This window comes from Hemitrygon akajei, chromosome 16 (genome assembly GCF_048418815.1).
Source record: "Hemitrygon akajei chromosome 16, sHemAka1.3, whole genome shotgun sequence".
Classification (NCBI taxonomy): domain Eukaryota; kingdom Metazoa; phylum Chordata; class Chondrichthyes; order Myliobatiformes; family Dasyatidae; genus Hemitrygon; species Hemitrygon akajei.
The window spans coordinates 65,745,179-65,762,555 of NC_133139.1; the positions used below are offsets into that span (position 1 = coordinate 65,745,179).

Sequence of the window (17,377 nt, forward strand, 5' to 3'; positions counted from 1 at the left end):
TATAACCGTCTGTGTGTCTCTGCATGTTCCTGCCTGCGTCCCTGTCTCTGACTGCCCTCTGCTTTTGCCCCGAGCTGCTCACTATCCACTGTGTTGCCTCTTTCTTTAGGTTGTGTGCGCCCTGATTGCCGGGTGTCTGCATTACCTCTTCCTTGTTGTCTTCGTCTGGATGTTCCTGGACAGTTTGCAGCTTTTCATCACATCCAGTCACCTGACAGTCACCAATTACACTCGCAGACATATCATCAAACCAAGATACCTGTACGTTTCTGCTTATGCTGTTCCTGCTGTGATCGTCATTATCTCAGCGGCAATAAATCACGGAGGCTATGGAACAGAGACCATGTGAGTATTAAATGATAAGAAAATGTGATAGAGTGATACAACCGACTGATGCAGAAAGAGCCTTTCCTTCCATCTGGTCCATGCTGGTTTCCTGTGGATTTGGCCCATCAGTCCCATTGCCCCTCTCCCTATCTCCCTCTACCCCTGAATCTTATCCTCCCATAAATTGCCATAAACTCCCCTTTGATGCTTTCTCCACCCACCCACAACAAGGGGCAATTTACTGTCAATAACACACTGTTGGGATGTGGGTTCAAACCGGAGCTCTCGGAGAAATCCTGAGGTGGTGATGGAGAGAACATGCAAACTCCACTTGGACAACAACCGAGGTCAGGATTGTCCCGGGTCCTGGAGGCAGCGGCGCAATTGGCTGCACCATTGCCCTCACACAGGACGTGAGCTGAGTCCTGTACCAGCTCTGAGAACAAAGCATACAATTCACCCGCTATCCTTCATCTGAAACCTTGATAATTTTGTATTAAATATTCCCCATGTGGTGATTGCATGGAGAAGTGTAGGAAGCTGTCATGAAACTTGTAAAAAGGAAAAGACTTGTGAGGGTTATTGTGGGTATTGTCTATGATGATGGCAGGGACTGGGGAGGGTTTGGCTTCAACCGCTGACAGATCCTGTCCCAACTGATCTCAACTACTGTACCACTGAGAGGTCTGAGATTGGCCATGGGCCAGAGGAGAATCCTCAGAAGGCACAGGGGCAACAGAAGTCTACCAATCAACCGTGACTGGAACCCATTTCCCTAGTCTAGGTTCACAGCTCTTTAAACCCTGATCCAACACCCACTTCTGCAGCCTGTTGACCTGTGATCACAGGGGAGAGTTTGCAGTGACCTGATATCCCACTGATCTCCATCCAAGGACCTGCAGAAGTGAGTCTGACTGATATCACAGCATCACAGAACATTGTGGAGCCAGTCGTCTAATTCCCTCATCTTCTTCTGGGATTGACCACAATGAGAGAGGCAAACAAAGCTTCTGTTGAAACACCAGCTGCCTGATGCTGTGAGACCTGGTTACTATCAACCCTAGTCTCTGCAGGTGGGGCAGAGAGGGAGACGGGGTACTAACCCTCCCCATCCCTCTCAAGTGGCTCTGCCCTCCCAGTTTTACAGCAGATGCCTAACTCTGGACGGAGGTTGAGTTCCAGTTCAGAGCTGAGGGGGAGTCACATTGTCACGTGCTGTCACTGGAGGAGCAATCAGAGCCAAGTCCTGTCTGCAGTTTCAGATGGACAGAACTTATCAAACAAAACTATATCAAAGAAGAGCACAGGCCATTTTCCTTCACATTCAGGCCAACATCCTTAACCAATGGCATGATTGGTCATCAACGCACTGCTCTTTTTTGGGATCTTGCCATGCAGAGATTGCCTGCTGCTCTCCTGCACTGTAGATCAGCTGACTTTCTCAATGTATTTCACAAACTGACTGCCACCCAGTGACGAAACTCTTCCATTTTCACAGCTGTTGGTTGAAGCACGAGTCGGGGTTTAACTGGAGTTTCCAGGGTCCGGTCTGTTTTGTGATTCTGGTAAGCTTCCTGTTTCTCTCTACACACTAGCCATTCCAGACCAGGGTTCTCTCTTGTTGTGTGCTTCAATTTCAGGCCCCTGTGTGTGTCTACATGGTGTGTCTCTATGCCCAGGGTTCACAGACACCAGATATCACTGTGCTCTGGAGTCTCTCGGTGTCCAGGGTTGAGAAGGACGAGCTTGGGGGATACACTGAAGCTCGGTGCAGACACTGCAAAAGCTCAGTGGGGAAGGACCACAGTCAAGGGTGGTGCCTGTGCTGTGGGGCTGTGTCCAGTGTAACAACCCCTCACGAATCACTCATGGACTGTGAGAAGCATCGTGTCCTCTCAATGTTAATGTGTCTGACACTCAGCGTGGTCAGCACATTTGATAACTGAAGAAATATCAGTGAACCTGGCCCTCAGGTTGTGTGTGTGTGTGTGTGTGTGTGTGTGTGTGTGTGTGTGTGTGTGTGTGTGTGTATGTGTGTGTGTGTGTGTGTGTGTGTGTGTGTGTGTGTGTGTGTGTGTGTGTGTGTGTGTGTGTGTGTGTATTGCACCTCTGACCTAGGGGTTAGCCTTTGACCTCTGATCTGTTGTTTTCACTCCTAACCCTGAGCCCCTGACCCCATTAACCCCAGCCCTGTGTTATCCAGTACTCCAGCCACTGACCAATGCAAAGGGTGCACCCAGCCTACACATATAACCATATAATCATATAACAATTACAGCACAGAAGCAGGCCATCTTGGCCCTTCTGGTCCATGTGGAACGCTTACTCTCACCTAGTCCCACTGACCCACACTCAGCCCATAACCCTCCATTCCTTTCCTGTCCATATACCTATCCAATTGTACTTTAAATGACAATACCGAACCTGCCTCTACCACTTCTACTGGAAGCTCGTTCCACACAGCTACCACTCTCTAAGTAAAGAAATTCCCCCTCGTGTTACCCCTAAACTTCTGCCCCCTAACTCTCAACTCGTGTCCTCTTGTTTGAATCTCTCCTACTCTCAATGGAAAAAGCCTATCCACGTCAACTCTATCTATCCCCCTCATAATTTTAAATACCTGAATCAAGTCCTCCCTCAACCTTCTACGCTCCAAAGAACAAAGACCTAACTTGTTCAACTTTTCTCTGTAACTTAGGTGCTGAAACCCAGGTAACATTCTAGTAAATCTTTTCTGTTCTCTCTCTATTTTGTTGACATCCTTCCTATAATTTGGTGACAAGAACTGTACACAATACTCCAAATTCGGCCTTACCAATGCCTTGTACAATTTTAATATTACATCCCAACTCCTATACTCAATGCTCTGATTTAAAAAGGCCAGCATACCAAAAGCTTTCTTCACCACCCTAGCCACATGAGATTCCACCTTTGGGGAACTATGCACCATTATTCCTAGATCACTCTTTTCTACTGCATTCTTCAATGCCCTACCATTTACCATGTATGTCCTGTTTGGATTATTCCTACCAAAATGTAGCACCTCACACTTATCAGCATTAAACTCCATCTGCCATCTTTCAGCCCACTCTTCTAACTGGCCTAAATTTCTCTGCAAGCTTTGAAAACCTACTTCATTATCCACAATGCCACCTATCTTAGAATCATCCTAGGTAGTTTCCTCCATCATTTTCACCCCCACCCCCAGACCCTCTCTGAGTCGTGTGTGCACTGGGCCCAGTGATAACGGAATCTTCATGGTTGCTTTCATCCCTTTGAGACATTGGCACATTTGCAGATTAGATACCACTTTACCCCAAGTGTTGGGACAATTCGTCAAATGCTTCACACTTTGGAGATGATGGGAGATTTTGATCTAAAAGCAAGTTCCTGTTGTTAAACTATGTTAAAGTGTGGTATCTCTTTCCACCATCTTCATTGTCTTTTTATTTAACACTGAGTAGGGGTGGGCCTAGGCCTTGTGTTTGGTTGTGTCTGTCGGCATAATTAAGAAGGGCAGTGAGGAGGAATAGGCAGGTTGAGGGGCACCAGGTCATTGATTCAGGGCCGGATAGAAGAAAGCAGAGAAACTGGGGTCCTGCTTCCCAACCTTCTGGCCTGAAGTTCCCAGCCCACAGATCCCACTGACTCATCTTAGTGGTGAAGGGTGAACAATTCCCATTAATTCCTCTCCTGGGTTTCCCAGTCATCCCAATGCATCCACATCCTGTGGGAAATTGCATCCCTGAGTCACAACTGGAGGAATGTTGGTTTTCTAAAGTGTGTGAGTGGAGAGTTTGAGGGGGAGACATGGGGGACAAAGAGAATTTTAGATAAAGCAAGAGAGATTATCATGGGCAAAGCCAACGAACATTGTGGAGTAAGTGTGAGTGTCAGTGAGTGAGAATGGAAAATGGGAGGGGTGAATTCAGTGTGGGATTTGAAGGATCCACTCTGCCTTTCTCATGAAACTCACTCTTCTTCTCTCTCATCCTCTTTTACTCTTCCCTCTATCATTCCCTCACACTCTCTCTAACACACACACTATTTCTTTCTTGCAATTTCTCCCTCTACTCTCGCACTCTCTCTTTCTCTCTCTCCAGGTCAATACAGTCATTTTATTTTCAACTGTCTACTTACTGAGACGCTATTTCAACTCGCGCAACAAGGAGGTGTCGAAGCTTAAGGAAACCAAGTAAGTGACTTGATGGATGTATCTAAGATGATATGAGGCAAACAGTAGACAGCCAGCATCTTCCTCCCAGAGCAACAATGGCTAATACAAGATGGCATAATTTAATGTGATTCAAGGAAAAGTATTGGCGGGGGGTGGAGCACGATCTTGGACATAAGTTGTTCATACAGAGAGTGGTGTGAGTGTGGAACACGCTAACAGGGGTGGTGGTAGAGCGGGATACATTAGGGGCATTTGAACGACTCTTAGATAGGCACATGGATGAAAGATGAATGAAGCCTTATGTGGGAGGAAAGGGTTAGCTTAATCTTAGAGTAGGTTAAAAGTTTAGCACAACATCATGAGCTGTAGGGTCTGTACTGTGCCTGTTCTCTATTCTATGTTCCACTATGTGTTCATCACTAGCCCAGCCTGTCGGGACCCCGACATGGGGCAGAGTCCTGACATGGAAGCTGCTGTTGTTCGTGACCTGGCAAAACACAGAGACACTCCTACTGAGAGCCAACAGCACATGACCCATGTGGCTAGGTCCCAAATGTCTGAACATCCTTGATGTTACAAAGTAAATATATGCACTTGCATCCTCTTTAGATAATTATAGGGAGGGAACACCAAGATCTCCTTGCACATACCTCACCTTTCAGAATCATAATCAGGTTTGTTAGCACTGACATACTAATGGTCTCTTTATTATGCATATCTATTAGATGCACCAACATCTTCTGCTGCTGTAGACCATCTGCTTCAAGGTTTGATGTGCTGTGTGTTCAAAGAACCTTTTCTGAACACCACTGTTGTAATGTGTGGTTCTTTGAGTTACTGTTATCTTTCTCTCAGCTTGAACCAGTCAGGCCTTTCTCCTTTCTCCTCTGACCTCACAAGGTGTTTTTGCCCACAGAACTACTTTTTTTTTGGTCTTTTTTTTTCCATTCTCTGTAAACTCTAGATCAGCCTTTCTCAACATTTTTGTCCTAGAGGAACCCTTGAAATAATTTTCAGGTCTCTAGGAGCCCCTGCATATAAATTATTATATCTAGAGCTCACAGTACATTATCATGATCAGTAAGTTGTAGATATATTCATCCAAAAACAATTGTCAGTGCTCTTTTGAACAGAGAATGAAGTTTTAGCCAGGCTTTCTTGAAATAAACAGATAGTTAAGGTTAGCTTACCATTCTTAAAATTACTGTTTCTTTCTTTCATAAATTTTACAAACTCATAAGGCAAAAATAATAAATTTCTCAATGCTGGGTCAAACTTGAGATAAGCACACATGGATTCCACCTTCAACTGAAATGAGACGATTTATATCCTTGCTCTTGATGCTTGTTAAACAAGAGAAAGCTTTCTCACACATGTAAGAAGTTGAAACTGCAGCAAAATGTTCATTGCTTTCTTATGAATGGCAGGATTTTTTTTCACAGAAATCCAGAAGTTGTCCAAGGGCAGGTCAGTAAATCTCATCTTGAGTGCAAGATCAGACTGCATCTAACAAAGTTCTTCCTCTTCTCTCAAAGACAAGTTCCAAAGCTGAGCAGAAGATCTAGAAAATGGATCCTCTCCCAGTCATACACTTGTGTTGAAAGGAAGGAAAAATAGTCTTCAATTTTGTCAACAGTTCTTCCAGGTCATTTTCAATAAGACTTGAGACTTTACGATCCTTCCACACTCTCAAGCAACAGTGGAAATATTTTAAGCTTTCCTTTTGCAGCTTGATTTTTCCAAAGTTGGTTTCCTTTTAAATCCAAATTTCTTGCTCCTTGAAGTCAAAATATTTTCTCCAGGGCCTTGTTCAACTTTTTCATATGATGAAAAATGTATGTTATGTAGGCTAGTTTCTGCAACCTTTCTTCATCTTCAAAACACTTAGCAAAATCTAGCCTACTAGATTTTCTTGAAAGTACTCCTGAACAACCTTCAGCTCAAGTACAACCTTCAGCTCAAGCACCCTGTTGAGAACACTTCCACCATGATGCCACTGGATTTCTGAATGAAACAGGGGATTTGTGTGCTCTTTGGTTAGGTTTTTACACAGTTTTTAAAATTTTCTCAATTGAACTGGTCTTCGTGCTACCAAATAATTTGCTTCTTGAACCCATTTACTGACTGTGAATTTATTTTCAAAAGCTTTCATCTATTTATTTTGAGATTCCAATAGTCATTCAAAATAATCAGCACCTTTTCATGTCATATGGATGTGATTTGTAGTTAAGCGTCTTTCAAATTTTGTGGGAGCCATAGCGATATTTGTAAGTTGTTTGCTGCAGACTAGGCACAATGGCGTAGGACAACATGAATCACCAATCCATGTAAAACCCATTGATTACTTTAGACCCGCTGACTGTTTTTGCCTCCAGGACCCAGCGGAGACTGGTGGACGACTTCTAGGTCTCTGCTGTGGTCCCGAGCACCGAGGTCATTGGTGCGTGTGCACACCCCGGCTGGCAGCTCTCCACATCAGTACCCTGCAGATATACCTGAATAGCGACCATCCTCCAGACGACACACTTTCTCTGCCTGCAGGAGGACAGGCGGCTTCCAGTGGGCAGCATCAGCCCTGTCACTCTGAGAAAACTGCCACACTTTTACCGAGAGCTGTTGAGAATGGAGTCTAGTCTCATCCAGACAGGGTGTTCCTGCAGTAGTGGAGGGGAGTGCTCTAGCTTCTAGGGGGACTGGTCCCCATCCTATCACAGTGGGTGTTGAAGGGGTTTTGGCTGGATCACCACCCGATCACCACACGGGAGAGGGTCCCACACAATGTGAACCATCTTGCAGGGGTGTCCACCGTGTTCTTCTGCCACTCTCCGAAGCATTTCTTGTGCTCCTGCACACCTTTCACTTCCTTGCCTTTGTCTGCCAATCGGACTCACCTTGGTGAACTGTTTTACAATCTGTCAGCGAAAGAGGTCCCCAGTGGAAACCTCTTTATGCAGGGGTCCTTCCCCTGTACACTGGGGAGTGGAAGGTGTTGCACTGGGCGGTACTGTGCAACAGGTCTTTAAGCAGGTTCACTGACACCCCATCCACCAGTCCATTCCGTGGCCGGGAGGAGTCAGTGTACCAGGCTTATGTGGAGTGTGAGAGGTTGCAGCCCCTGTTTGAGTATCTGAAGCGGCTGCTGCTCAGGTTCTGTTTGCACTTCAGCCCCGCGCTCCTTGTATGCGGGCCCCCAGTACGGGAGGGGTTTACCTGGTGGGCTTACTCCTGAGCCTGGCCAAGATGGCCATAACGGGTCTAGGCGGCGGAAAGTCGAGAACTCCACCAGTGCCTACTGCCTCCCCTCTACTGAGGATATGTTCGTGTCCGGCTGACCATGGAGAAGGAGCATACGATCACAATGGTACAGTGGGGGATTTCTGAAAGCGGTGGTACCCCCTCCCCAGGGAACTGACTGTTTTTTAGACAGTAATAATCATATTTTAATTTGAATGTATTCACTCACTGTTTTGTAAATGTTTGTACTTTGTGTATTTGTTGTTTAAATAGACTCGAATCGTTTTGTTAAAAGAGACGGACTTTTGTGTCCGTTGTTGCTTCAGTGAAATGATTTAGAAGATTGTAATTCTTCATCATTAACCTTATCAGAATTATTCGTAGGGCTAGGCCTAGAATTCTCCTCTCCCAACTCACACCTCCTCTTCAAAAGTCGCCACAATTTCCTTCCAATTTTAGACTACACCGGCAGACTTTGTTCACTCCCATAAGGGGAAGTTGGGAGAGGTAATTTGGGATGCCCAAATTGGGTGAGTTCATTCAATATTTGGATAACACACTTCACACTCCTTATCAGCCTACCATCCTCTCCTCCGTGCAATACAGCCCTCACCAATTATAAGCTTCCCATCCTCCCGCTCGCGCAATACAGCGCTCACCTTTTATCACCTTTTATATGGCGTTAAGAACTGAGAATGGACTCAAGCAAACAAACATGGTCCGACTGCGCAATGCCACACTGGGCTGAGAGAACTCGAACGAGATTGCTGGAGGGGCTGCTTGATCACTGCTCACCACTGTGAGTATTGCGCGAAGTTCAAACCACGATGTTTATTTTTTAATCATGATCTCTAGCGCCCTTCATGGAACTTCAGTTGAGATTCCCTTATCTAATTACTGTGCTGCGTGAAAATCCTAGGGTATCTATCAGCAGTTCCGAGATACACAAGCCACCCCATCAGGGCACCAGCAATTATTCCACATTCAAAGTCACCCAGATCACATTTCTTCCCCATTCTGATAAACAACCGAACCTCTTGACCATGTGTGCATGCTTTTATGTATTGAATTGCTGCCACATGATTGGCTGATTAGGTATTTGCATTAACGAACAGGTTTACAGGGTGTGTCTAATAAAGTGACTACTGACTGTATATCATGATATTTGTTGATTTGTAACAACAAATTAACTCTATCTTTTATATTTTGTTTTACAGTATTTTTACAGTATTTTGTTTTACAGTTGATCCTGGTGAGTGAGTGGGGTTCCAGGTTCCCAGGTAGGGTCTCTGTCCATGGTGTTGATCTCTGCCGATGGTGACACTGAAAGTGGAGAGCTTGTCAGGTCATTGGCCGGAGATTGCTGGTGGAAATGTTCTTGTGTACATGCTATGTGAGAACAGTGTCAGGACTGACACGGTTGCTGCCACTTACCCTCAAACCCAATGACCAGGGACAGGTGCATAGACAATGTAAGGTGATGGTATCACCAAAAGATGGGACACATCATTAAGGTCTCATTCAGGAGGCACTTCAATAATCTGAGCATGACCAGGCAGAGCCAACATTGTATCATGAAGGGAAACTCATGTTTCCTATCGTGAATCTAATAATAAATATGGTAGAGAAGGAGGAGCCATTGGGTTTTCAGAAGGCATTTGGACTTGATGACAGAAGTACTCCTTCTGGGGCTAGATCTGCATAGACAGATGAGGTGATTCTGAACAGCCCTGAAGACTTCTTCCCACTCACCCTCAGGATCCATTCTTGGTTATGGGGCCGGTGGTGCTTGGCAGCAACACAGGCAAATGCATCAGTCACCCTAAACACAAGTAAAGCATCTCTAGCCCTGTCTCTCCAAACTTTATTAGCTAGGGGCTCTATCATTCAGTTGATTTAATCCTGTCTATCAACACTGAGGGATGTTCAAAGGCCAAAGGCAATAACCTGCTGGTCTATCCTGAGTGTCCGACACATCAGACATCTGAAACCCAAATTCTGGCTTCTAGCTTTTTCCTGAAAAGAAGAGGCCAAATTACTCAACATCAACATGACCAGATGATCTTATATTGTTGTGTTGCAGTTTGTGCACAAATGGAATGGTGTGCACTGCAGAGAAGGTTTACCAGGCTGATTCTTAGGCTGGGTTGATGTTTGAGAGACATTTAAGCAGAATGGAATTTCACTCATTATAGTTTAGAAGGGTGAGAAGGGCCCACATTGCAAAATAGAAGAATATGAAGGGGATAGAGAAGGTGTGAGAGGATGGTATTCATTACTTAGAGTAATGAACACTTTCCGGATAGGGGGTGACACATTACAAAATAGAATCAGGAGAAACTCTTTTACTTGTGTTATGTACCCCGTAACTGGGTTAACAGACCAGCAGAAATGGAATGATACGTTGGAGTCTGGTGGTACTGTAACTAAAAGTGTTTATTAGTAAACTAAGCAAAACAGTATCAAAAATGCAAATATACATATCAAACAGGTTAGCAATGATAAATACAGAAGTGCAAGAATAAGAATCAAAACCAAGCTCTATCAAAGTCTAGGGGTAAAAGAATAGTCATAAGGGAATATAGAGTTCAGTTCAGTTCAGTTCGTGCTGAGGTAGTTGTTGTTGTGTTGCAATGTTGGAGAGAGAGAGAGCGAGCAAGAGATGAGCAGCTGCAGCAGGCAAACCTTCCGTCGTCTTCTTGTTCCGTTGTACCGTTGGGGTCACCAATTGTGACCCTTCCGTTCCTGGCTAGACCATTCTTCAGTGATGAACTGGTCACCCAGGCAAGGGTGGACACACACACAAGTCCCCACCGGTCTGCCTTCATCCACCGTACTCCGGACCGATTCTCCTAAACCGATCCTCCAGGCCCCCACCTTCCTGTGGGTGCACAACGCTCTTCCAGTGTCCACTGGTGTGTCTGAGGGTGTCTCCCCAGACCCGTCTTTTATCCCCACTGACAGGATATCAGCCATCCATCAACTCAATATGTCCATGTCCATCAAACTAGTCCACTCCCTGCTGTCTCAGCAAGAATGTTAAAGAGCAAAGAAGTGTCCTCGTAGCAAAAGATTTTTTACCTTTCCATCAGTGAAGAAGCCATAATACTTAACTCATCTGTCTCTCTCTCTCTTATCTGTAGCAGATGCCTCTACCTCTGTTCTTCATCTCTCTCTCTCTCATTAGCAACATAGTTCCTGGGGGTGGGGGGGTGTCAGCTCTGGACCCCATTTCCATCAGGTTTGTTCATCACACAGAACGCTTGAAAGATCGCTAATCTCTACCCCAGGGTGATGCAGATCTGGAGTTATTGAGAGTCAAAGAGTTTGTAGAGTACAGGACAGTATTGTGGAAACCAAGATTAGACCAACCATGACCTTACCAAATGACAGGGAAGGTTCAAAGAAGCAACATCTGCACCTGCTTCTTGTCTTATGTAGCACAGAACCCTGAACTGGAAATATATCACTGCTCCTCTGCTGTAACTGAGTCTAAATCCTGGGACTCATTTTCCCATCATTTCATGGGAGCACCTGCACCAGAAGGAAAGCAACACTTCCAGGCAGTGACACACTACCACCTTCTCAAGGGCAGTTTTGATGCAATAAGCAATATCCTTTCCAGTGATGCCTGGGGCCCAGCAATGTATCCAATACACACAAGAATGTGCTGTTGGCTGCTGAGAAAGTCCTGTGGGTATGAAAGATCCCACATGAAAGGAATTTCATCATTCCTGTGATTTTCATTCACCTGGTTTCTTTTTCCTTTTTCTCTACAGAACCCTAACCATTAAAGCTGCAGCACGGATGTTTGTTTTGGGAACCACGTGGATCTTTGGAATATTTCACATTGATCAGAGCACTGCAGTGTTCTCCCACTTATTCACAGTCATCAACAGTCTCCAGGGTCTGTTCGTTTTCCTTATTTACTGCGTTGCCGATCGCCGGGTAAGAATCTCTTCCCCACAGACACATACTGCGAATGTTTGGGCAACTGGGATGTAAAGGAACAGAGGAACCTAAGAGTATGAATTTGAAAGCAGTGTCAGAGGTGGACAGGGTGGCGAAAAAGGCACTTGGCACACTGGCCTTCATTAGTCAGGGCAATGAGCATTGGCTATTGAACATAATTTTGCAGTTTCATAAGTTGTTGGTGAGGATGCAATTGGAATACTGTATATGCTTTTGGTCACCCTGATATCAGAATGTCATGGTAAATTGGAAAGAGGGCAGACAATATTTGAAGATGTTTCCAGGTTTAGAGGGCCCGAGTTATACGGAGAGGTTGACCAGCTTAGGTCTCTATTCCTTGGAACATAGGAAAATGAGAGTCAACCTTGCAGAGATGTTTGGAAGTATGAGAAACATATACTGTATAAGATGGGTGATAAGTCTTTTCCAGAGGGTTGGGGAGACCAGAACTAGGGGGCATAGATTTAGGGTGAGAGGGGAAAAATTTAAAAAGGGACCTGAGTGGTAGAGGATGGTGAGTATATGGAATAAGCTGCCAGAAGAAGTGGTTGAAGCAGGTACAGTAGTATAATTTAAGAAGTATTTGTATATGTACATGGAGGGTTGAGGCTTTGAGGGATGGGGGTTGAAAGGAGCAGACTCAATGGGCCGAATGGACTAATTCTGCTTCAACGTCTCATGGTCTAACACAGGAATTTGGAACTAACGGGTGGGCATTGTGGTTGGCATGAGCTTGCTGGGTCGAAAGGCCTCTATCCAAACTGTATTGCTCTATGACTCTGGAACTCGATGAATTTCTCCTCCTGATCTTACTCTCCACATATAATCATCATAGTGATGAATGGTTAGAGAGTCTTTTACTGAAGCATGAATTTGAAGCAAGAGTCAGCCACATGGTCCTTTAGGTTTTCTTCACCATTTAATCTGATCAGGCTGATGTGATTGTGACCTCCAATCTTCATTTTCATCCCCTCCCCCTTTATAACCTTTCATCCCCTTACCCAGAAGCTCTCTGCCTCTGTAAGTTTTTTTCAAAGATCATGATTTCATTCCTCTTTGATAAAAGAAATTTGGTGGTGTGGTGGGTAGTGAAGAGCACAGTCTCAGGCTACAGCCAGACCTTGATCAGTGAGCAAAATGGGCAGAATAGTGGCAGATGGAATTTGAAGATGGTAAGTGTGAAGTGATGAGAACAAGTAAGGGTTGGATATACACAATGAATGATATGTTCTGAAGGAATTTTGAGGGACAAGGAGCCCTTGACATGCAGTTTCAGAAATCCTTGAAGATGATAGAATGGAGAGTTATGTACTTGGATCCTAAGTTGCCTCTGCACATTCATTCATACTTATGATTTGTGAATTTATCCTCTTCTTTTGATGTTGGTGATTTGGCATGACACCTGAGCAATCTGCTTCCTGTAAGCCTCAAAGCACTTTCCAGTCCCAGTATTAGTTCCATGAACTACTTCCATGGGAGGCAATGTGGAAAGTCTAATCCTATCTGACCGAGTATCTTGGAGATTTCCTTTTCTCTGAGTGATCCACTGAAGGTGCCAATGGGACACAGTGACTACGTAAATTGTAATTCTTACTTGGCCTTGGGGCTCTGAAGGGTGATTGAAAGATAGCTTTATTCTACTAGGTAGGAATTAACAAATTCTTTAAAGCTTGCTACAAAATAATAGTTAGTGTGTAAAGGTTTCTCTCACCACTCATAACTGTGTTATGACACTTACATAATCAATACAAAAATAGATAGTGACGACCATTGCAAAAATAAATATCAGAAAATGGAAAAAAGGTGCAAAATTCACAATTAGCACAAAGAATCAAACAATTTTATTGTGTAGAAATAAAATTCATTAAAATTGGGTGTGACTAAAGTATCATTCTCATTTCATTGAAGGTGGTTGATGAATTACAGAAATGGTTGATCAGTAAACGGAAGAGCATCACCATCACGTCCATAGAGGTGGAGATGAGCATTACTGAGGTGAGAAGCTTTATCCAGAAGGACAGAAATCTTCAGAAGGTCAGGCTATGTCCGCGGAGGCAGAAATAAACTGAGTGTCTTTGGTCGATGGCAGTAATGGTTCTCTTTTGACATCTGTAGAAGAAGAAAGAGTGAATGTTTCAGGAACTTCATTCCTCCAATCAGGAATAGGCTGAGAAGTGGGAAATAATTCACAGACAATCACCACCTCCATCAAGAGCACATCAATCCACTTATCCCTGAGATTCAATGATGTCATTGAGTCCCTTCCATCAACATCTTGGAGCTGTCACCATTAATTAACTGAACCAGATCAGCCACATTTACTGTAGTATACATGTGGAATGAGCAGCCAGAGGAATTGCTTGAGTTAGGTACAAAACAATTTTTAAACGGTAGTTGGATGAAAATGGATAGGAAAATTTTAGAGAAATGGGATAAGCTTGGATGGGGCATCCTGGTTGGTATAGGCTAGTTCGTGACGAGGCCTGTTGCCATGCTGTATCAGTATCAGATTTCAGAATCAGTTTCTTGGAACAACCTGAAAGATCTCAGAGATGGTATTTGAAATGATGGGCAAATCGATTGAAAACCGATGCACACCATGCTATTGCTTGCATGTTGGCCGGGGGTGAGGTGGAGCAGTGTCAGTGCTTTTGCTGGTGCAAGTGTTGGAGGAAGCTGAGGGGGAGGACATTTACTTGTGCATGGGAGGGGGAGGGGGGTTCATTGGGATTCTCATATTCCTGTCAGTCAATCCTTGGTGTAATTTGTTTTGTGGATGTCTGCGAAGAGTGAGAGTTTCAGGCTATATTCTGCATACTTTCTCTGATATTAAATTAACCATTTAAACACCAGGAAACCAGGCAAAGCTGATCTAGCTGAATGTGAATTTGATGCAGCTTTTACATTCTCAGTTGATGAGATTACCTGCAAAAGTACATTTTGACAACAGAATGACATCTAGACGAAGAGTTAATTGAGGAACAGACAAGTTCCAGATTGCAGAATAAAATGATTACCACAGGTATAGCAATAAATCCAATTTTCTGACACAATGATGAGGACATGCTATTTCATAATTAGTGAAGTCCCTGAAACTTGGGCAGCATCGCTGCTGCATTCAATGTCTCTACTTTAGTCTGCGGTTTCCTGTTTCCACATTAGAACAACACACATCACTATTTATTAATTATTAGCCCTCACAATTCTTTCCCCTGCAACACAGTTTTATTATCACTGACATATGTTGTGAAATTACTTAATTTCTGGACCCAGAACATAAATACATAAAAGTTACTAAGAGTTACAAAATAAATAATGCAAAAGGCAACTGGATAGAGTTCATGGTGTGTTCAGAAATCTGATGATAGAAGACTCCTATCCTCGTCCCTGATGGTGGTAACAAGAAGAAGACATGTCCCGGATGGTGAGGGTCTTTAAAGATGGATGCACCTTCTTGAGTCTCCTCGAACTCCTAATGAAGTAGATGGTATTTGAGCAGGGCCTAGCCACAGGAGTCTGGACAGAGTAGAGCCATGAGCTCAGCACACATCCTTGACTGTCAGTGAGGAGGAGATGTTATGACTGATCCATAATGATTGGTCTCCTGATAAGGAAATCTATGACTGTGAATCACTTGATGACAATAGTGGGCCCGACACACTGCTGGATTCCTACAACATCCTCTCGTGATCTCAGCTCGAGACCCACACCCCATCCCCGAACCACCTATTTAAGTCCCACATTGGTGGGGTTACGGCTCCTGACAATGGACAGTGAACCCACACAGCTGAAGCTCTAATCCGTGCAAATAATGAGATTGTTTCTGCCTCCACTTGGCTTTTGCTGCCCTCTGCTGTTGCGTGAGATCTGATGATTGAATAACAAGTCAATTTGCTCCCCTTGCTGGGAATGGTGTCTGCAGGGTCTCGGCAAGGTAGCTTGGCCTTGCCCTATCCTCTGCCCACCACACACGAGTAGGCACCAGCTTTCCAACAGACCATTGTGGGCCAACACAGGTGATGAGCACACTGTGGTTCTTGTTCCCATTCAAGCCCTCCTGCTGACCATGAATGCCAAGGAGCTTTCACTCTCCTGGCAGAACCCCCAGGGTAGTAAATAGAAGAATTTTACCTCCTTAAAGTTGTTCTTAACCCAATTTTGTCTAAAGCAAGACACATAATAGCAATCTCATTTTGTTTTATCTAGGCTTATAAAGTAATACAATCAGACTCATTCATGACCCAATGACAAGATTCTTCCCAGCGGAGTTTCTCTCTTTCATTCTCTTTCACTCTCGCTGTGCGTCTGGCTCTGAAGATTGTGGATTCAAGACCCACTACCAAGAATAGAAAGCTACTTTGCGGGAGTGGTCTCACCAGCAGAATTATTTGGCTTGTACTGAGCTTGTAAAAAGGCAGAATCTAACTGGAATTCTAGAAGTGTGTGCATATGGAAGTGAGTCTTTGTAAGAATATGTGTGATATTTGCTGTTATGATGAGTGTGATTATAAATAAATGTCAGGAATTTTGCTACATTTCCAAGTTTTACACAGATATCCTGTTATTTTGATTGTTGTTCCTTATGAGATTTATGACTTTGGTGCCAACATTGTTGAGAGTTTACCTGAAGTCACAGTGAGATACCAGATTTGAACTTGACCTTGTCCTAACATGTTGCATCTGTAGAGGTTCGACATAAAGATCAGATACACAATGTACACCAGACTCTAACGGATACAAAACTCATGTAGTAGATTGGCACAGAACTTGGACATGTGCACAATTCATGTTCACACATAGGCACTCACTACACAGACCTAAAGCACATGTAGAGCAGAAACATACACAGATGCACATGTGCACAAACACTCACATAAAAGACAACCATGCACACATAGACCTCAAGCACATATGCAGCAGAAATACACAGGCGAGAAATACACACACACACACACACACACACACACACACACACACACACACACACACACACACACACACACACACACACACACACACACACACACACACACACACACACACACACACACACACACCAATTTGAGTTCCCATTGTATCCTGTGATTGGCTAACTCAGCACCAGAGAAGCATCACGTCTCTCCTCTTCTGCCTTTATAAATGGAAACTCAGTGCCAGTGTTGTGCGCTACATCCCTTTTCAAACCATCTATACGAGAAATAAATATGATATTTTTAGTAGGAATAAAGCTCTTTATTTATGAATTTGTTCGTGCTTGAAAATCACTGGACTATTGTTCAAAATTCATAAAATAAAAGTGTCTTAAATAAATAAATCTTATTGTATGAAGAGTCCATTGTGTAATAATTAAAAGTGAGTGAGATTTTGAACTGTAGAAAGATGGTTGTACATGGATTATCACGTGGTGAGAGGAATGACCCCCTGTCATACTAGAGAAATGGGTGTGGCAACACGAGTCAGTGTTACATCAGGGGTCTGTCCTCGACTGACTTGAAGACCCATGAGATGTGTTCTTGGTGGAGCAGCTGTCACATTCACTGCCCACAGACACTGGACATCACTGTCTCCAAGCAAGGCCACCTTTCAGCCCAGATATTCCCCACAACCAGCACAGCTTCTGGGGGCTAGGGCTGGAGGGATCAACATCTCCAATGGAATGACCATGGA

At 44.1% G+C, this 17,377-nt stretch overlaps 1 protein-coding gene across 1 annotated transcript in view; it reads left to right on the forward strand.

Annotated features, from left to right (window-relative positions):
* The window catches only part of LOC140739658 (adhesion G protein-coupled receptor E3-like), an 81,942-nt gene extending 64,971 nt beyond the window's left edge, over window positions 1-16,971 (forward strand). Inside the window, exons 16-21 of the mRNA XM_073068032.1 lie at window positions 110-345; window positions 1,826-1,892; window positions 4,431-4,522; window positions 11,518-11,686; window positions 13,619-13,705; window positions 15,917-16,971. Coding sequence (XP_072924133.1) covers window positions 110-345; window positions 1,826-1,892; window positions 4,431-4,522; window positions 11,518-11,686; window positions 13,619-13,705; window positions 15,917-15,958 — 693 coding nt within the window. The 3' untranslated portion in view covers window positions 15,959-16,971. The remainder of the gene's footprint in view (window positions 1-109; window positions 346-1,825; window positions 1,893-4,430; window positions 4,523-11,517; window positions 11,687-13,618; window positions 13,706-15,916) is intronic.
* The last annotated feature ends 406 nt before the right edge of the window (window positions 16,972-17,377 follow it).